Here is a 19,589-nt window from a genome sequence, read left to right as displayed (position 1 = left end):
TACTGGTTAAATTCAATATCAAAGTTTTAATTCTTTGATGCAGTAACTGGATATATGGACAACTTTATTCGGTTATTTACTGAATAGGTTATGTACAACAATAGAAGTGTTCAACTTCAATTTCAATGTCAAATATTTTTCGTATAGTAACTGGTTATCTATTAAGTTTTATATGGTTATTTGCTCAATAACTTTTGTTCACTGCATGTTCTGCTAATTTAGTTAATAGCTTATGTACACAAAATGGACATTGGTCATTTAACACCTCCTGGAACTACATTGGACACTGGTGATACTAGTACATAACTAATGCAATTTGTGATCCTTCATTATACATAGTAAACAACTAAAAAAGTGATAACAAAAATTGTTTCATATTCTATCATATTCCACCAACATCATTACAAGTTATATCCCTTCTTTAGTGTCTTCAAATTCTTCATTTTGTCCTACTTCATGACTTCTTCATTTGCTATAGCATTCCACAGTTCTTCATTACTGTACTTCTATGCATATTTCCTTCATGTAATACCCAATCACAAACCGTTTGTTGTCGAATAAGTTGTAATTGCTCCTGCATTGATATTACAGTTGTGAAATATTATAATTAATAACCTGTTTTCAAAAACCATATCAAACAATACAAACATATACTTAAAGAAGACCAACCGTTGTGTAATCGGGCATTTTTTTGCCATCAAATTTAGGTTGGTTGTCCCATAACTCCATATATTTCATCACCAACAAACCACAATCATACCTACACATTAAACTAATATTAGAAGGATCACATATGAGACAACCTAATACATTGGTTATGGATAAGGTCACTAACGTATTTGGTTGAATTGGCAAATCTTCTTTAATGACCTTCAATTGTCGCTCCTTACAATTTGCTTCATTATCTATCATATTGAATAACTCTTGCAAACAACCGACCTTGGAAATTTGTATTCAACACATTCATTATTATTGTACACCTTTTACTCTAAAATAATACTTCCATCAAAATAACAAGTCTACAAAACAACTTCTCTTACCATTGCCTTGTCAATACCATATCTGGTCCGCCTCTTATGACCAAGAGAATCTAAAATGAAAAATTCCCTTGATTGGCAATTGACACAATAGCACCACCAATGGTCATCACTCACAGTAGGCACAAACAACTACATAACCACAACCACAAACATCAATATAGTGAACAACACATGTTATGATAAAGGTATAGGTTGAAGTACTTACAAATTCAGAAATTAACAAATGATTTAATGAACAACTCTGAGGTTGGAAGAAATTATGGTAATCTATTGCTTCCAATAATTCTCTCTTTTTTTTAGGAATCTTCATTCTTTCAATGATCGTTGTCTACAAAAATTGCATCAGTAACATTAGTTCAAACATACGTACTTCACCAAGGTCAAACATCAATGAATAATTAATGTACCGCAAAAAATGGATTGAAACAACATCGAGTGATCATTCCTGATTTATGCAATTGATTTAACACAACCATCGCAGTCGCAAACAGCATAACCTACACCAAAAGTTCATAACCAATCACTCAATATCCTTTTCACATTTACATTTCATTATAATAAAATAATGTAGAATTTTTTAATCTTAACCGTTCTATATACTCCTCACATAGTACTTCTACACAACAACTTTCGGGTATTTGAACTTACGATGTTATCAATTTTTGAACGTCCCACCTACTGATTAACTCTATAAGAATAGGGCTAGAAATAACCATATCATCAACCATATCCACCAACCACTTGAAAGGTGTTGACTTTAAACGTTCCTTTTGAAAGGATGATAGGCAACCGTTCACTTGAACTATATGTTGTGTCTGGACTCGATGCCTAACTCTAAGTGAGGCCTGCAAGTATAAATCAAACCATATGTTACTTAATTCAATACAACAATGTGCATATTTAATAGTAAATTAATAAAAATACACCATACTTACCATTTCACTGACTTCTTTGTCCATATCACTATATCCTGCAAATTTAACAAAACAAAATAAAATTGATTGTATAATACTATGTATCTCACTTGACAGTCACATGTTCAAATTAATAAATTGGTTAAATACAATGTATCTAACTAATGCATGCATAAAGTGGAATTGTGATATTAAAATTTGAACATTGACCACTTACTGTACCAAAAAATACAATGTATCTAACTAATGCATGCATAACTAACCATATCACCACTTATTGCATTTTAAAATGTGGACATTGATATTGTATATAAAAACTGCTACAGATGTACAAAACCCGATTTACAAATAACCACATCGACTAACAAGATAACCAGCTACTGCAGGGAGAATAATTTCATCTCATTCCGTTTGGGAGTGGAAGAAGAGGTTGTCCCGGAAGCTCACTGGCTTAGCAGGTTGTGAAGGGTCTCATTGTTTCTAAGGCTCTCATTGTCTCATTGAATATAAAAAACTTCTACGGCAGTACAAAACCAGATTTACAAATAACCACATAGGATTAACAACATAACCACTTACTGCAGCTCATTACTCAACTAATGCATGCATAAAGGGTCTTAAAAACCCACCTCAGTCAATGACATAGCGACAAAATCAAACTCAAAACTCTTAAAAACCACCTCCCCAATTTTTAACCGAATGGACCCCTTATTACGCCTACACCCTTCTTCCTTAGGGTCAAAATCAAACACAAAAGTCTCAACCTTTTTACTAGTGTGCTTCCTGTCGCGCCACACATAAAGCTCCTACAAAAAAGTCTCAAAGAGTACTACTAAAACACGTTACCAGCAAAGCAACCCCACCTCCAACATAGAACACATCACCAACAAACCAACCCCACCTCCCATCAACCCAAAAATAAGAGATTGGTCCCCCACAACCCCAAATCAATAAACCGATATAGCAAAAAATGACATTGGGACAAAAACTACAAAGCCTAAGACAGAAAAAATAAAATCAAAAACCTGTACCTCAAACCCGAAGACGACACACGCGACACAAATCGATACACCAAGCACAAGCCTCCACAATAAACCACTTCAGCGCCTGAATAACGTTCACAACAAACCACTAAACTGCCTCAAACATGAAAATGGGAACCATACAACAGTGGTGGAAATCGAGTTTTGAAAGAAAACTGAAATGGGGATTTAGATTCTTAACCTAAACAAGAAACGTCCCCTAGTAGGTGTTTTTCCACTTTTACCCTCCATCACATTGCAATTTTTTTTTAAAAAAGCTGACCTGGACCGTGTCAAATGAGTGTAAGTGACACGTAGGCGTGTCACCCTATTACTACTCTTTCGAAATATAGTGAATTTTATGGCAAGGGCATATTCGACATTTCGCTTACGTCAAACTATGTAAATAGTTAAAATTCCACAGTCACCCAAAAAGGATAATGACGTGGAAATGAAGTGGTATAGGGTTTTAAGTAGAGGGGTTCATTTTGTGATTTTAGAATCTGATTTTGGGTTACAAGAACCCTAGAGAATCGTCTTCCTTTCCAACCACTTAGAAGTGTGCCTATTCCCACAACCGGGACCATCATTGTTGGATTTCACAGTTCGTCATAAAGTCATCGTTGATTGTTGATGTGTATGTTGTATCGTCGTCTCTCCCATTTAATGATAAGCGTTCGCCGCTGTCCAAACCTTTGGAAGGAACTATTTTTTGTAAAAATAAAAATGCAGAGCATCGGTAACAAGGCCAAAATGAGTGGAAAGTTGAAGCAAAGATTTTACACAACTGTAAAAATGACATTCAAAATGAATTTTGTCTTTGCTACCATTTTCTGCACTTTGATTTTAAAAAAAATATTCTTTGAACATGAAATTCTATATAAATGGTATAATAATTGTTTCGACATCAATTTTATGTTAAAAAATGATTAAGGAATAAATTAGAATGAATTTTGCCTTTGCTACCTATGTAGTTTCTACACTTGAGTTTTACAAAAAGATAAGACATCACTTCTATATTCAAAAATTGTTAAGAAATAAATTAGGCACTTTAAGATGAATGTCATTTTTCATACTTTACTTTCTCTACAAATTCTACTTATTTTGTCTTTGCTACTAATGCAGTTCGTACACTTTGATATTTACAAAACATGGTTCTTTAGACATGGAATTCTATATAAATAGCATAAAATTCTATATAAACGGTCCAACAACGGTAAAAATGCGTCCCTTTCGATGCTCGTTCCTTCCAAAGGTTCAAACGATGGAAGGAATACGTCAACGAGAGTACTCCGATGAATGGTAAACTCTAACAACGCTTGTGGGAGAAAAAACAGTTATTTAGGGTTCTCTCTTACCCAAACTCAAATTCTAATTTTGAAATCAACTCTCCACTTGATATCCTACCTCACTTCATTTCCACGTCATTTTTCATTTTCTAATTTATATTCTTGACACGTTACCTTTGTCAAAAGAGTAGTAATAGGGTGACACGCCTACGTGTCACTTACACTCATTTGACACGGTCCAGGTCAGCTTTTTTAAAAAAAAATTGCAATGTGATGGAGGGTAAAAGTGGAAAAACACCTACTGGGGGACGTTTCTTGTTTAGGTTAAGAATCTAAATCCCCATTTCAGTTTTCTTTCAAAACTCGATTTCCACCACTGTTGTATGGTTCCCATTTTCATGTTTGAGGCAGTTTAGTGGTTTGTTGTGAACGTTATTCAGGCGCTGAAGTGGTTTATTGTGGAGGCTTGTGCTTGGTGTATCGATTTGTGTCGCGTGTGTCGTCTTCGGGTTTGAGGTACAGGTTTTTGATTTTATTTTTTCTGTCTTAGGCTTTGTAGTTTTTGTCCCAATGTCATTTTTTGTTATATCGGTTTATTGATTTGGGGTTGTGGGGGACCAATCTCTTATTTTTGGGTTGATGGGAGGTGGGGTTGGTTTGTTGGTGATGTGTTCTATGTTGGAGGTGGGGTTGCTTTGCTGGTAACGTGTTTTAGTAGTACTCTTTGAGACTTTTTTGTAGGAGCTTTATGTGTGGTGCGACAGGAAGCACACTAGTAAAAAGGTTGAGACTTTTGTGTTTGATTTTGACCCTAAGGAAGAAGGGTGTAGGCGTAATAAGGGGTCCATTCGGTTAAAAATTGGGGAGGTGGTTTTTAAGAGTTTTGAGTTTGATTTTGTCGCTATGTCATTGACTGAGGTGGGTTTTTAAGACCCTTTATGCATGCATTAGTTGAGTAATGAGCTGCAGTAAGTGGTTATGTTGTTAATCCTATGTGGTTATTTGTAAATCTGGTTTTGTACTGCCGTAGAAGTTTTTTATATTCAATGAGACAATGAGAGCCTTAGAAACAATGAGACCCTTCACAACCTGCTAAGCCAGTGAGCTTCCAGGACAACCTCTTCTTCCACTCCCAAACGGAATGAGATGAAATTATTCTCCCTGCAGTAGCTGGTTATCTTGTTAGTCGGATGTGGTTATTTGTAAATCGGGTTTTGTACATCTGTAGCAGTTTTTATATACAATATCAATGTCCACATTTTAAAATGCAATAAGTGGTGATATGGTTAGTTATGCATGCATTAGTTAGATACATTGTATTTTTTGGTACAGTAAGTGGTCAATGTTCAAATTTTAATATCACAATTCCACTTTATGCATGCATTAGTTAGATACATTGTATTTAACCAATTTATTAATTTGAACATGTGACTGTCAAGTGAGATACATAGTATTATACAATCAATTTTATTTTGTTTTGTTAAATTTGCAGGATATAGTGATATGGACAAAGAAGTCAGTGAAATGGTAAGTATGGTGTATTTTTATTAATTTACTATTAAATATGCACATTGTTGTATTGAATTAAGTAACATATGGTTTGATTTATACTTGCAGGCCTCACTTAGAGTTAGGCATCGAGTCCAGACACAACATATAGTTCAAGTGAACGGTTGCCTATCATCCTTTCAAAAGGAACGTTTAAAGTCAACACCTTTCAAGTGGTTGGTGGATATGGTTGATGATATGGTTATTTCTAGCCCTATTCTTATAGAGTTAATCAGTAGGTGGGACGTTCAAAAATTGATAACATCGTAAGTTCAAATACCCGAAAGTTGTTGTGTAGAAGTACTATGTGAGGAGTATATAGAACGGTTAAGATTAAAAAATTCTACATTATTTTATTATAATGAAATGTAAATGTGAAAAGGATATTGAGTGATTGGTTATGAACTTTTGGTGTAGGTTATGCTGTTTGCGACTGCGATGGTTGTGTTAAATCAATTGCATAAATCAGGAATGATCACTCGATGTTGTTTCAATCCATTTTTTGCGGTACATTAATTATTCATTGATGTTTGACCTTGGTGAAGTACGTATGTTTGAACTAATGTTACTGATGCAATTTTTGTAGACAACGATCATTGAAAGAATGAAGATTCCTAAAAAAAAGAGAGAATTATTGGAAGCAATAGATTACCATAATTTCTTCCAACCTCAGAGTTGTTCATTAAATCATTTGTTAATTTCTGAATTTGTAAGTACTTCAACCTATACCTTTATCATAACATGTGTTGTTCACTATATTGATGTTTGTGGTTGTGGTTATGTAGTTGTTTGTGCCTACTGTGAGTGATGACCATTGGTGGTGCTATTGTGTCAATTGCCAATCAAGGGAATTTTTCATTTTAGATTCTCTTGGTCATAAGAGGCGGACCAGATATGGTATTGACAAGGCAATGGTAAGAGAAGTTGTTTTGTAGACTTGTTATTTTGATGGAAGTATTATTTTAGAGTAAAAGGTGTACAATAATAATGAATGTGTTGAATACAAATTTCCAAGGTCGGTTGTTTGCAAGAGTTATTCAATATGATAGATAATGAAGCAAATTGTAAGGAGCGACAATTGAAGGTCATTAAAGAAGATTTGCCAATTCAACCAAATACGTTAGTGACCTTATCCATAACCAATGTATTAGGTTGTCTCATATGTGATCCTTCTAATATTAGTTTAATGTGTAGGTATGATTGTGGTTTGTTGGTGATGAAATATATGGAGTTATGGGACAACCAACCTAAATTTGATGGCAAAAAAATGCCCGATTACACAACGGTTGGTCTTCTTTAAGTATATGTTTGTATTGTTTGATATGGTTTTTGAAAACAGGTTATTAATTATAATATTTCACAACTGTAATATCAATGCAGGAGCAATTACAACTTATTCGACAACAAACGGTTTGTGATTGGGTATTACATGAAGGAAATATGCATAGAAGTACAGTAATGAAGAACTGTGGAATGCTATAGCAAATGAAGAAGTCATGAAGTAGGACAAAATGAAGAATTTGAAGACACTAAAGAAGGGATATAACTTGTAATGATGTTGGTGGAATATGATAGAATATGAAACAATTTTTGTTATCACTTTTTAAGTTGTTTACTATGTATAATGAAGGATCACAAATTGCATTAGTTATGTACTAGTATCACCAGTGTCCAATGTAGTTCCAGGAGGTGTTAAATGACCAATGTCCATTTTGTGTACATAAGCTATTAACTAAATTAGCAGAACATGCAGTGAACAAAAGTTATTGAGCAAATAACCATATAAAACTTAATAGATAACCAGTTACTGTACGAAAAATATTTGACATTGAAATTGAAGTTGAACACTTGTATTGTTGTACATAACCTATTCAGTAAATAACCGAATAAAGTTGTCCATATATCCAGTTACTGCATCAAAGAATTAAAACTTTGATATTGAATTTAACCAGTAATATTCTTGTACAACATAAAATTCAGAAATACCCACATAGGTTTAACAACATAACCAGTTATTGTAACCAAATCAGCGCCTATGCATGACGTGACCGAGCGCTCTGTACACGTGACCGAGCGTTCGCTCTGTCCAGCTGACCGAGCGTCCAGCGTTTCAGCACATCACCGTGCGCCTCCTTTATTGTGACGTGACCGAGTGATAGGTGTAAACTTAACTTGTTTTTGTTGCTTAAATTGTTGTGCTTTTGAGTAAGTTTTAGTGTTAATTCTCATGAAAAGTATATAATTGTTGATATAAGTACAATTTTTACTGTTTAAATGTTTTTTGATGCTTTTGTTTGTTTATTTCGAAGTAAAATAAAGATTGGATACTATGAAAGACTTGGACCAGGCTCAGTGGCGCTGTTCTGCCGAGAGTTTCACGCCCGGGCGCCGAAAAAGGGCGTGATGCAGGACGCTCGTCGCCCAGGACGCTCGTCACATAGCGAGCGCACGAACATTTCATAGCAATCGGACGGTCGTCGCCCCCTGCACGCACAAGAGGACGCTCGTCCACAGAATATCAAGACGACGCTCGATCTGGTAGTGGACGCTCGTCCATACGTCCGACGCTCGCACATTGACGCTCGTCTAGCGCTCGTGCAGACGCTGGAGCAGATGGACGCTCGTCCAGACGCTAATCCAGAAGGACGGTCGTCCAGAAGTATACGGTCGTCCAGACGCTCATCCAGAACGTCGCTCGTCCAGACGCTCGTCCAGAAGTGGACGCTCGTCCAGAAAAGTGGACGTTGGCCCAGCGAGACACCCGTGACTCAATAATTGGACCCTTCTCTTTAAAAACCAGATCTGGAGTCCAGAACCAGAGAGTTCTGACGGGGAGGAAACCAGAGGACGCTGCAGCCGTGGTGGTGTAGAAAACCAATTCAATAAATAACCACTTGTATGGTTGTAGAAAACCAATTCAATAAATAACCGAATAAAGTTGTCCATAAAGTTAAACACTTTTATTTTTCACCAAATAAACTTCATATAAAACTTATAACATAACGAACATTACATAAGCACTTAATGCAACAACAAATTGATCAACATAAGTTAAGTAGTTCACAAATTTTTCTAAATAACACATCCATGTAACCATGCACAATATTCGACAACAAACAACAACGATAAATCTGAAATACAAGCAAGGAAATTATGAAAGTTTTCAAGTTGTTGCATTTATATTGTTCTTATTTCATCCAGTGCCTTCAGGTTTGTCAAGAGGTGGAATCAATTTCGATAGAATGTCATCAACGGATCGTGTTGGAGGCTTGTTGGTATCAATTGGTATTGATAGACGTACTAGGTCATCAGTTGGGCCCCCAATATCACTTCCAAAAACCTGCACAATCCCAGAGTATCATTTAAAGTCATAGAAAAGTTTACAACATATATAACAGTACAATAGAAAATTGTTCACAAAAATCTTTACCTTGACAATATTCCTCAGAGTTATGTTAAGATAGTATGTTTCACGTATTGGTGAAAAAATTGAAACCTGTACAAATATTATTGGTGGAATCCATATTTTGATGTGGGAATATAAGGTCAATAGCTAAGTATTTATGAAAATGAAATATACTTACATCTTGTAGGATTATCACACTTCCAACTTTTAAGTGTACACCTATTTCAGGATGATCAATGGCCTTGTGGTGAACACTTGCTTTTACAGTCCCTGTTGGATCCTATTAAGAAAGAGGTTCATTTATCACAATTATTGGTTGACAACCTTAGTTCATTTGTAAACAAGCATGACCTACAAATTTCATCTTCACCATACGTCGACAACAATAGCCACATACAAGAAGAACACCTGTATGATAGTAACATAGGCCATGATGTAGACACCACTACAAACACTGCTCAAATCCAAAGCCCCAAAAGTAGCTCCAGCATTGGCGCGAAGAGAGTTAGAAACGTTTGCGTTGCATTTCGTGCTGCTGCTGAGCAGAATAACCGTGCTGGGTGGGTGCCATTTTGCAAACTATTCCAATCACTATTCCCTCTGATTTCGTGCAACTTTTTCACTCTCTAGCTCTCCATCGCCACTACCCTTTTTCCATTTCTTCTAATCATCTCACACTTTATCCATTTATTGCAATATTCCCTTTTGCAAATAAGCAAAGCAAGCCCAAAAACACTAAGGACAGTAAATAATCCTACAGGTTTGCCCAATCGAGAATTTTATCTCTCACGACATTTCCCCCTTTAGTCTAGGGTTTCCGAAAATAAACCAAAAATAAAAAGAAAGATAGACAAATTATGAGAACAGAAGAAAGGAAGAAGAAACTCATACTTTATATTCTTCAAACGGTACAAAGGGGAGAAATTAGAAAGGGGACAAACCTTCCGCGCTCCACATCGATCACGTCCGGTACGAACTTTGCCTTTGGCTTCACCTTCGCTGGTACAAACTTTTCCGATCACGTCCAGCCTCCGGTGGCAGCAATGGAGTTCTCCTTTTTTTTTTCTCTCTCGTTATCTCTCGTTCTCTCTCAACCCTAACCCCGGGAGGTGGAAAAAATTGCCTCTTCCTAAATGAAATGCTCGAACTTTCAAAATTTCAAATCCCACACACGATCCTAAGGCAGCAAGTGAAACGCAACGTTTCATTTACTTTTTTACAAGCCAACTCAGCACCAGCCATAAACTGAAATGACCAATCTATCCTTCATGATGTTGACAATTATCGGGTCCCACCGCGTGTCAAATGAATGTATATTTCTTTAACCGTGTCAAAGAATCATTTTTGTTGTCAAAATATTCTCAATGTTTTCAAACTATCTTTATCCACCGAAAAACAAAACGCAAACACAAACTCTTTTCTCTCTCTCTCTCTCTATGTTGAATGCAATCGCGCAATTCGATTGGCGATGATGGAGGAGCTTCCGGCGTCGCTGTTGGTGGAAATTGTGAGTCGTTTAACGGACACTACCGATGTGGCGCGGTGCAGGGCGGTGTCCAAGGGTCTAAACGCGGCGTCATACGAGGTGCGGTGGCTGAACGTGGTCTGTTCCATGTCGCGCTACCTCAAGTCCCGTTCGCCGGAGACCAAGCACCTCGTCACTCCCTTCAAGACCGTTTTCTCTCACCTCGTATTCCGCTCCACCTCCACTCTTGACTCCGTCTCGCTGGGCGTCGATCGCGCCCTCGGTGGCGTCTCCTTCGACGACGTCGAGGATGAGTCTGACGATCTCTACCTTACCGACATGAACTTCATCAGAGAGTGGCTTCCATCCATTTCCCACGCTCTGAAATCTTTCTCCGTCTCCGATTTCTGGGTCCAGTCTTGTTGGCGCCGATCCGAAGCCTTGTCCCTCATCTCTTCCACCTGTTAGCTTCTTGATTCTCAATTTTTCTTTCTTCATACTTTCTTTCTCTTACAAGAATGCGGTTTCTTGCGCGTGTTTCGTATTCTTTCCGTCAAAATTGGTGTTTCAATTTGTGTTGAAGATTAACATTTGTTTAGATTACTCTGGATGAAATAATATTAAAAGAACCTAATGGTATGTTTGGAAGGTAGAATTGAAGAGAAAAACGTAATATTTGAACTTTTGTTAGTTACATTTTTTTTCCTTTCATTTTCTCTCCAACCAAAGAAAATAGTTCATCAACGTTCTTTCCTCCCTGTTAAACGTACCATCAATGTCGAAATTTGAGTAGAAGGGAAATATGATGGAAAGAAGTTATTGAATTTTTATTTTAAAACACTTTCTCTTAAATCAACCAAAAAAATGTATTGTATTCATTTATATCTTCTTTCTGTCCATCCAAACATCCCATAAGAATATGCATCTAAGTTTTATTTGTCTCTCATGTAAATTTGCAATGTGTCTTATTCAGGCCATAATCTTGGGAAATTGGTTGTGAGGAATGCGTGGTTATCCGTGGATGGTTTGTGTTTGATGCCCACGTTGAGACATTTGACCCTTGAGTTTGTGAGACTGGATGATGAGGACTTAAGCAGGATCAATGCTTGTTTCCCTAATTTGACTCAACTCAGTCTTATTGGGGTTGGTGGACTTAAGGAGCCTAAGATTAATTTCTTACACCTTACCACTTGTCAATGGTCGGTCTCAAATGCTCCACTTTCTTTGATCATATGTGCACCTTGCCTTGTTGATTTTGATCTCAGATGCATCAAACCTAAGTTGGTTGTCCTTGAGGCCCCTTCCTTGTCCAATTTTAATCTCTCCCTCGAGAATACTGATGAGCTCAGGTTGAAAAATTGTGCTAATATACAATGCCTTCAGCTCAGTGTAGAATGCCTCTCTCTTGTTTTTTTGTTTACTATGTTTCGTCACTGCAGCACGGTGAAGAGACTTACCTTGGATTTGGTAGGAAGAAGAAAACAGGTTGATGCAGCAGTGTTTGGGATTGATACTTTGTTGGGTTGTTTTCCGAACATAACACGTCTTAGTTTAGGTCCTGGAGCCTGGCATGTGATGGAAAATTCATTTAGACGGGGAGGTTTGGCAGATGGGATTGGTATGAAGATGATAAAACAACTTATTGCACATCTAGTGGTCCATGAAGTGGAGGGTACTCTTGCATTTATCTCTTCTGTTTTGGATAAAAGCACCCAGTTGTGTGATGTTTCTCTTCTTATCCATCGTGATGTTGATTCATATGTTGCTGGCGGCCTGATCTCTTCATGCAGAAGCAAATTCCCAAGAGTGAGATGGAGATGGGGAATATGGAAAGAAGGAATCAAGGATACTTGGGTCTCTGATGGCACCTAGTTTGGTGACTGCTATCTTTGTTATGAAAAGGGGAGTTCTCATTGATTTGTTATGTCATAGGTTTACGAATAGACGAGTCATGTTAGGACATTGTCAGACTTTGAATATATTTTGTTGAATCAACTCCAATAAGCATAAATGAACGTTAAACGACCCGGAATGTCGATAAAAAAATTATTTCCGATGTTAGAAAACCAGAGAAAGTTGAAAGAAACTAGATGAGGGATCAGAAAGGAGAGTCTGAAATATGGTGGTATTAGTATCAGGAGAAGTTTTTCCAAACTGTGTTGGCGAATTGGATGCAGTTGGAAGTAGCATTCTTCTTTGGATTTGATCAGCATTACAAAATATCATGGCTATAGTTAACTGTGGAGAAGAAGCCACCTTGTGGAAAGTCCTCCCCTTGTGAAATCTCTTTGTATAGATCTTTGCTGTTGTGTTATCTCTTTGTACATATCTTTGCGCTGCTCTTTTGTCAAGCATATGTATATTATTGTATATTATTCATCCCTGTTATGGTTTTATGGATTGAAGTTTAGATGGACTCACCAGGTCAGTGCTTCATTCCTGTATTTCTATTACTTGTATATTTGGAGATCTATTAAAATACAAATCTTTATTTTATGAATGTCGCATAGTTTTATGCAGGTCATCGCTAAACTTTTCCATGGGTGGAAGGGCAAAGTCAATCTACCGTCTTAGGTCATACCATGTTTATAAACTTGTTCCATGTTTGCGTTATCCACATTTTCATGGAACTTATTATAGCAGCCTAATTGCATTTTATGGTAGAAGAATTCAATCCTTGTGCATAGGTTGCAAATATTTATTTTGAGTATTAAGTTAGCATCAACCGCAGGATTTTATTAAAACCTTTAATAATATAAAAGTAAATTATATAAATCATATACATATTTTCTTTAGTTGATTAAAAAACATTTCCCTTTTTTTTCACGGTTCTCTTAAAATTATTAAGCCAATATATTTTTTAATAAAAATGAATAGATTGGATATTTATTCCTCTTATTTAATAGCATTGATTATTTATAATATCTCTATTAGTTAAGTTAATCATACCGTCATCCATTACTTGTTCTTTTGAGTGGATTTGAGGGAATTTGAAGATAACTTTTTTTGTCCTTTATTTGAGTGAATTTGAAGATAAAGAAAAGTAAAGGCATAATACCCAATTTTGTCCCCACTTTGGTTCGGAAATCTCAAATTAGTCCCTTTATAGAAAAGTGAGTTGAATGGATCCTTACTTGTAATTATTTGACTCTAATGAGTCCCTTCCGTTAAATAGAGGGAAACGGAGTTAGTGGACTGATGATGTGGCAGTCGTATTTGGTGAGGTGTCAATACGGAATAGTTTGCTTGCTTACGTGGTGTTAGGGTTCCCATTTCCATTTGTGGTTGTATTAAAAATTGGGGATAAAGGTTTTAGGGCTCATTTGTTCGAGACTAGGGCATGACCGAGAAAGAAGGCAGAGGCAGGCAGTGTTTCGAGATTACAAGTCATCGCGGGAACTGGTTGAGAACGAAAAGCGACTTTGGAAGGTGCGTTTATGGTGCTTACTTCCCCATTTTCATTTCTGGTTGTATTAAAAATTGGGGATAAAGGTTTTAGGGCTCATTTGTTGGAGATTAGGGCATGTCCGAGAAAGAAGACAGAGGCAGGCAGTGATCGTGGGAAGACGGAGCAGTGAAGACGGAGCAGTGGTGGTTTGCGGTTGGCGACTTGTTCTTCGTTGTCAGTGGTTGTCTCTGTTTGGGGTTCGTTCCTTCGGGTTCGCTCTTTGGGGTTCGCAATGTCTTCGAATCACGGTTGTTCGTCTTGCTCATGGGGTAGCTGTCGCGGTGGTTCATCCAGAGGATTGGTTGGAAGCCAAATTTGCCACTGTGGGGAGGCTGCTGTGTTGAGAGTGGCAAAAACAATTAAGAACGAGGGGAAACAATTCTGGGGCTGTCCTAACTACAAGCGGACAAGAAATGAAGAACTTCAAGGATGCAATTTCTTTAAATGGCTTAGTGAAGATTGCGTAGATGATACTGTTGGTACTATTGCAAGGCAAAGGAGGAAGATTAATAGTCTGGAGAAATGTGTTAGGGAATGTCAAAAAAGGGAGAAGATGTTAATAACAATTATATGTTTTCTGGGATTGTTTAATATCATTGTTGTATGTATTTTGTTTAAAAGTACATGATGTGTTCTGTTAGATAGTTTATGTAAGAGCACTTTGGACAAATTGTAATATGATGTTATCAAATTAAGGTGAAATTTGAATTCAAGGTTCTGAAATTATGGTTTGAATTGAAGGTTCTGTTAGATAGTTTGAATTTACAATAAAATGAGGAAGTGGCTTCAGTGTTTGTAATAGTACTTCTGTAATCCAAATAAAGAGTTATGTAACAGGTACAACACACTTTCAGTGTTTGTAATATAATTGAAGAAGAAATTGATATGCCAAAATCTGTGAACAAAATATAAATATAAATTGAATCGAAAAAGCTGTGATCACAATATAATGAGAAATTGATATGCCAAAATCTGTGAAGAAAATATAATGAGAAATTGATATGCCGCTCGTTCGGTCCTGGTGCTCCCACTCGCTGAGGACGCTCGTCCTCGCCCCTTGTTGGCTGGTCAAAACGCTCGTCCATGCTCCGCTCGCTCAGGACGCTCAGGACGCTCGGCTCCCATTTGCTTAGGACGACCGTCGTCGCTCCTCGTTATCTCTACATGCCGCTCGTCCTCTACCGTATGGTTCCATTCTCGCTCATAACGCTCGTCCTATACCGTATGGTTCCATTCTCGCTCATAACGTTCGTCCTATACCGTATGGTTCCCTTATCGCTCATAACGTTCGTCCTATACCGTATGGTTCCCTTATCGCTCATAACGCTCGTCCTATACCGTATGCTTCCCTTCTCGCTCAGAACGGTCGTCCTATACCGTATGCTTCCCTTCTCGCTCAGAACGCTCGTCCTATACCGTATGCTTCCCTTCCCAATCCCTCCTATATCTTCTTCTCTCATACACTCGCCAGGTCCTAACAGCAAAGGTCCAAACAGCATTCATAATTACATCATAATGAAAACAAAAGCTGTCATAATTACATCAGAATGAAAACAAAAGCTGTCATAATTACATCATAATCAAACCAACTAGATGTCTGTGATTACAAAATACATGTCTGTGATACCAAAATACCCATCACTTAAGCTAAACATACTGTCAGTTTTAAACATACATGTCTGGGATTACAAAATTCCTAAATCAGTTTTAAACTTCTGTTGTAGATGCCTGAGTAAGTTGACTTGGTCCAGTAATTGGCTGACTTTGTTCAGCTTGGGTTGCAGGTTGCTCACTTGATTGATATTGAGTTTGGTATCCAGTATTTTGTCAGGTGCAGTTCCTTGTCAAATCTTTTCTTAATCTTTGGACAAATACTACCTTCATATGTGGATATTTTGTTTCTATTTGTTGCCCATCTCTTCATGAGGTACAGACGAATGTCCTCCATCATTGTGATGATGGGCTTACCTCTTGCATGTAAAATTACACTATTAAATGCTTCAGACATGTTATTCACTAAGGTGTCACAAACAGCATTACTTGTAAACCTTGACCGTGACCAAAATCTACTTACACAAATAACAAGTGCAAAATATCAGCTATGAACCCAAACAACAATTAATAGGAGCAATGAATTTTAAAGGCATGTGGATTGGCATACCTTGGTGGGATGGCTATTAAGTATTTAAAGGCGTCTGGATTCACCCCTTTAATTTCTCTCATCACTGCTTCCCATGTTTGAGGGTGTGTTGATGCTGCTGCCTTCCATAGTAGACGTTTTAGAATCTGCCCAGGAAACCTCTTCCTGAAATTAGCATAGATGTGCCTCACACAAAACCTTTGCTCCACACCAGGGAGAAGTTCTTGTAAGGCTGGTAAAAGTCCCTATTCACATTAAGCTATACAAGTTAATATAAAAGACATGAAGGTTTAAAACATAAAAAAAGATGGCAATGGTAATAAGTTACTAACTTTTTGTTGATCTGACATAAATGTGATGGTTGAAGAAATCTCCACACCACCAAGATCATCAATGAGAAGATGTAGAAACCAACTCCAAGTGTCCTTATTCTCAACTTCCACAACAGCATATGCCAAAGGACACATTTGGTCATTCCCATCTCTTCCTACTGCAGTTAACAACTCACCTCCAAATTTTCCTTTTAAGAAACAGCCATCCAAACCTATAATCTTCCTACATGACACGAAGCTGTCCTTACAGGCCTTCATACACACATATAGTCTCTTGAAAATTGGAGTGTCCTCATTAGGTTCAACATGAACTTTCACAGTTGAACCAGGATTTGACCGAAGCAACTCATTGGCATAGTCATACACTCTTCTATATTGTTCTTTAAAATCACCTTCTATTTGTTTGGATGCCATTGCTTTTGCCCTACAGGTTGTCGACCGTGAAACACCAATGTTCCACTTCTTAGAAACTTTGTTATGGAGGTTATACAGATTAATATTTGGATTGTCTTTCATAGTCTTCTCTAACCTCCCACTCAACCATTTTGAAGTCATTAGACGGATGTTAAATTCTCTACTGCAAGTGTGGTTGTCTACTATTTTCCTTAGCTGCCATGTCTTTTCAGCTGCCTTATATGCACAATATGCATTCCAAGGACATTTCCCTTTTGCCCCACAACATCTGACACGCACTCTTCTTTTGTCATTTTTATAAACCTTTAATTTTCTACCATTCTCTACTCCATAGGTTCTTATAGCTTCTGTAAATTCTTTTTTGTCACTGAAATACGTGCCCACTTCCCATTTATATTGTTCCATACTTTTGGGCATTGAAAAAACACCAAAATCCCCATGGTCATCCCTGTCATCATCTGTGTTATCACTTTCCACAACACTCTTCAAACTGTCGGATTCCCAATCACTGTCAGATAAACCCCTAGGTCCACCAACTTCAACTTCATTAGTACCTTCAAATATATCAAATCCCACTACATCCTCTTCGGACCCATTCCAACTGCTAACATCATACTCATCACTTTCTACTCCATTACCCTCTACCTCACCCTCTACTTCTGCCTGCCCCTCCACATCAGACTGGACGTCTACATTCACACCATTTCCCTCTACTTGAACCTCTGCCTCCACACCAACGTCCTCTACCTCAACCTGTGCCTCCACACCAACATCATCTACCTCAACCTGTGCCTCCACACCAACATCCTCCACACCAACATCCTCCACTGCATCCTCCACACCAACATCCTCTACATCCTCTACCATACCCTCTATATCAGCCAGTACATCAACCTCAACTTCTATCATTTCTGATTCAGGTTCTACAGCAGGTGCTATTGTCTGACCCTCTGCTTCACCCACTGCCTCAACATCTGCTACACCAATCTCTATCTGAACTTCCTTTTCAGCACTCTCTCTCTCAACTTCTCCCTCAACACTGGGTCTATGAACTTCCAAATCACCACTCTCTCTCTCAACTTCTCCTTCAACACTAGGTCTATCAATTTGGGGTTCAGATATGCATTCCAACTGCAGAAGATACTCAGGTTCACACACCCTATGTATAACATAGAGGTGAGCTTCACCATTCAACATAGCAATATTGATCAGATGACAAGCACCCTTGTCATCTAATAAAGGTTCCAAACAATCTTCTAATACAGGACCACGACCCAATGAATACCATAAGTCCTTTATATTCCTATAACCCATCTCCTTTAGAATGCTTAATATTTCAAAATAACTCCATCGATCAGGGTCTATTTTTATAGTTGTGGTTTCACCATAGTGATATCCAAATGTCCCATTATTCTCAAATTTTCCCCCATGGTGAAACACGACTTCAATGTCTGAGTTGGCCATATTATCTAATATAAAATTGGTCACAGTTAGTTAATCTATGCTTAACCCTTAACCCAAATGATATCTAAGCAAAAAACAAAGCATAAACATACTACTGTACAGACCATAAACAACTCAAACAAAACAAAACCACATTTATGACATTAAATAAAGCAAATGCCACAACACAGTACCACACACTATGAAGGGGGACCACAACGACAACGTCGCAACACAAACAAAGCAAATGCACTGACAATGGGGCACACAACACAGACAAACCATAAAATAAATCAAAACTTATGGGGGGACCACAACGAAAGCAACGAAACATAGAACAAAACCTACCATAAACGCACCTTCCAAAGTCGCTTTTCGTTATTTACCCCACCAATGGTCGTCCACTCACAAATGCTTTGTCTACAAGTTCTCACCAGTTCCCGCGATGACTTGTAATCTCGAAACACTGCCTGCCTCTGCCTTCTTTCTCGGTCATGCCCTAGTCTCGAACAAATGAGCCCTAAAACCTTTATCCCCAATTTTTAATACAACCACAAATGGAAATGGGAACCCTAACACCACGTAAGCAAGCAAACTATTCCGTATTGACACCTCACCAAATACGACTGCCACATCATCAGTCCACTAACTCCGTTTCCCTCTATTTAACGGAAGGGACTCATTAGAGTCAAATAATTACAAGTAAGGATCCATTCAACTCACTTTTCTATAAAGGGACTAATTTGAGATTTCCGAACCAAAGTGGGGACAAAATTGGGTATTATGCCAAAAGTAAATTTGGAAATAATTTTTTTTAATTTGTCACGTATGTCTCATAATTTATCATGTCCTTTGTGACACCGGGGATTGGATCGGATTTGGATTGTTTTGGATGCAACCAATTCAATATTTTTAAAATTTATATCTTAACCAATTATTTCATTGGATTAATCAGGTTTAGAATTATTTAGTTTAGTTTATTTTAAGTAAATGACATAAATATAATAAATTTTATTAATAATTATTATAATAAACTATATTATTAAATTTTAACGAAAAATAGTATCATATTAAAAGTAAGATTTCTAATTTATAAATATTAAAATATAAATTGAATTATATATTTAT

The 19,589-nt window shown here is 37.3% G+C and overlaps 6 protein-coding genes across 9 annotated transcripts; 2 read left to right on the top strand and 4 right to left on the bottom strand.

Annotated features, from left to right (window-relative positions):
* Positions 1-340: 340 nt before the first annotated feature.
* Positions 341-3,172, bottom strand: LOC148205400 (ubiquitin-like-specific protease 1A). Its single transcript, XM_088110648.1, has 9 exons — positions 2,986-3,172; positions 1,976-2,010; positions 1,754-1,885; positions 1,448-1,537; positions 1,246-1,368; positions 1,041-1,169; positions 836-939; positions 670-760; positions 341-574 (listed from the first exon to the last, which is right to left on the bottom strand). The coding sequence occupies exons 2-9, from the start codon at positions 1,997-1,999 to the stop codon at positions 473-475; spliced, it is 795 nt and encodes a 264-aa protein (XP_087966774.1). The 5' UTR covers positions 2,000-2,010; positions 2,986-3,172; the 3' UTR covers positions 341-472.
* A 1,392-nt stretch (positions 3,173-4,564) lies between these two features.
* LOC148205399 (ubiquitin-like-specific protease 1A) lies at positions 4,565-7,464 on the top strand. The gene is made up of 9 exons (XM_088103147.1): positions 4,565-4,781; positions 5,758-5,792; positions 5,883-6,014; positions 6,231-6,320; positions 6,400-6,522; positions 6,599-6,727; positions 6,829-6,932; positions 7,008-7,098; positions 7,194-7,464. Exons 2-9 carry the CDS (start codon positions 5,769-5,771, stop codon positions 7,293-7,295), a joined length of 795 nt encoding a protein of 264 aa, XP_087959273.1. The 5' UTR covers positions 4,565-4,781; positions 5,758-5,768; the 3' UTR covers positions 7,296-7,464.
* Positions 7,465-8,738: 1,274 nt separating this feature from the next.
* LOC148205398 (uncharacterized) lies at positions 8,739-10,385 on the bottom strand. Of its 4 annotated transcripts, XM_088103144.1 has the most exons (5): positions 10,161-10,385; positions 9,575-10,027; positions 9,398-9,499; positions 9,244-9,309; positions 8,739-9,153 (listed from the first exon to the last, which is right to left on the bottom strand). In XM_088103144.1, the coding sequence occupies exons 2-5, from the start codon at positions 9,590-9,592 to the stop codon at positions 9,007-9,009; spliced, it is 333 nt and encodes a 110-aa protein (XP_087959270.1). In that variant the 5' UTR covers positions 9,593-10,027; positions 10,161-10,385; the 3' UTR covers positions 8,739-9,006. The 4 variants fall into 4 exon arrangements, with proteins under 4 accessions (XP_087959270.1, XP_087959271.1, XP_087959269.1 ...); XM_088103145.1 differs by lacking the exon at positions 9,575-10,027 and having other exon boundaries at positions 9,398-9,489; positions 10,161-10,384; XM_088103143.1 differs by lacking the exon at positions 10,161-10,385 and having other exon boundaries at positions 9,575-10,154.
* Positions 10,386-10,570: 185 nt separating this feature from the next.
* On the top strand, positions 10,571-13,184 carry LOC148205397 (F-box/LRR-repeat protein At4g29420-like). Its single transcript, XM_088103142.1, has 2 exons — positions 10,571-11,147; positions 11,658-13,184. Exons 1-2 carry the CDS (start codon positions 10,688-10,690, stop codon positions 12,554-12,556), a joined length of 1,359 nt encoding a protein of 452 aa, XP_087959268.1. The 5' UTR covers positions 10,571-10,687; the 3' UTR covers positions 12,557-13,184.
* Positions 13,185-14,524: 1,340 nt separating this feature from the next.
* LOC148205396 (uncharacterized) lies at positions 14,525-17,159 on the bottom strand. Its single transcript, XM_088104445.1, has 5 exons — positions 16,605-17,159; positions 16,294-16,517; positions 16,101-16,198; positions 15,510-15,606; positions 14,525-14,528 (listed from the first exon to the last, which is right to left on the bottom strand). The coding sequence occupies exons 1-5, from the start codon at positions 17,157-17,159 to the stop codon at positions 14,525-14,527; spliced, it is 978 nt and encodes a 325-aa protein (XP_087960571.1).
* Positions 16,199-18,482, bottom strand: LOC148205395 (uncharacterized). Its single transcript, XM_088110639.1, has 2 exons — positions 17,739-18,482; positions 16,199-17,269 (listed from the first exon to the last, which is right to left on the bottom strand). The coding sequence occupies exons 1-2, from the start codon at positions 18,480-18,482 to the stop codon at positions 17,210-17,212; spliced, it is 804 nt and encodes a 267-aa protein (XP_087966765.1). The 3' UTR covers positions 16,199-17,209.
* Between the last annotated feature and the right edge of the window lie 1,107 nt (positions 18,483-19,589).

The sequence above is a fragment of the Vigna umbellata genome, chromosome 1 (assembly GCF_029865625.1).
Source record: "Vigna umbellata cultivar VRB3 chromosome 1, Vumbellata_1.0, whole genome shotgun sequence".
NCBI classification, from domain to species: Eukaryota; Viridiplantae; Streptophyta; class Magnoliopsida; order Fabales; family Fabaceae; genus Vigna; species Vigna umbellata.
Note: the sequence above shows the minus strand (reverse complement) of the source record. Positions and strands in the feature narration are given on the sequence as shown.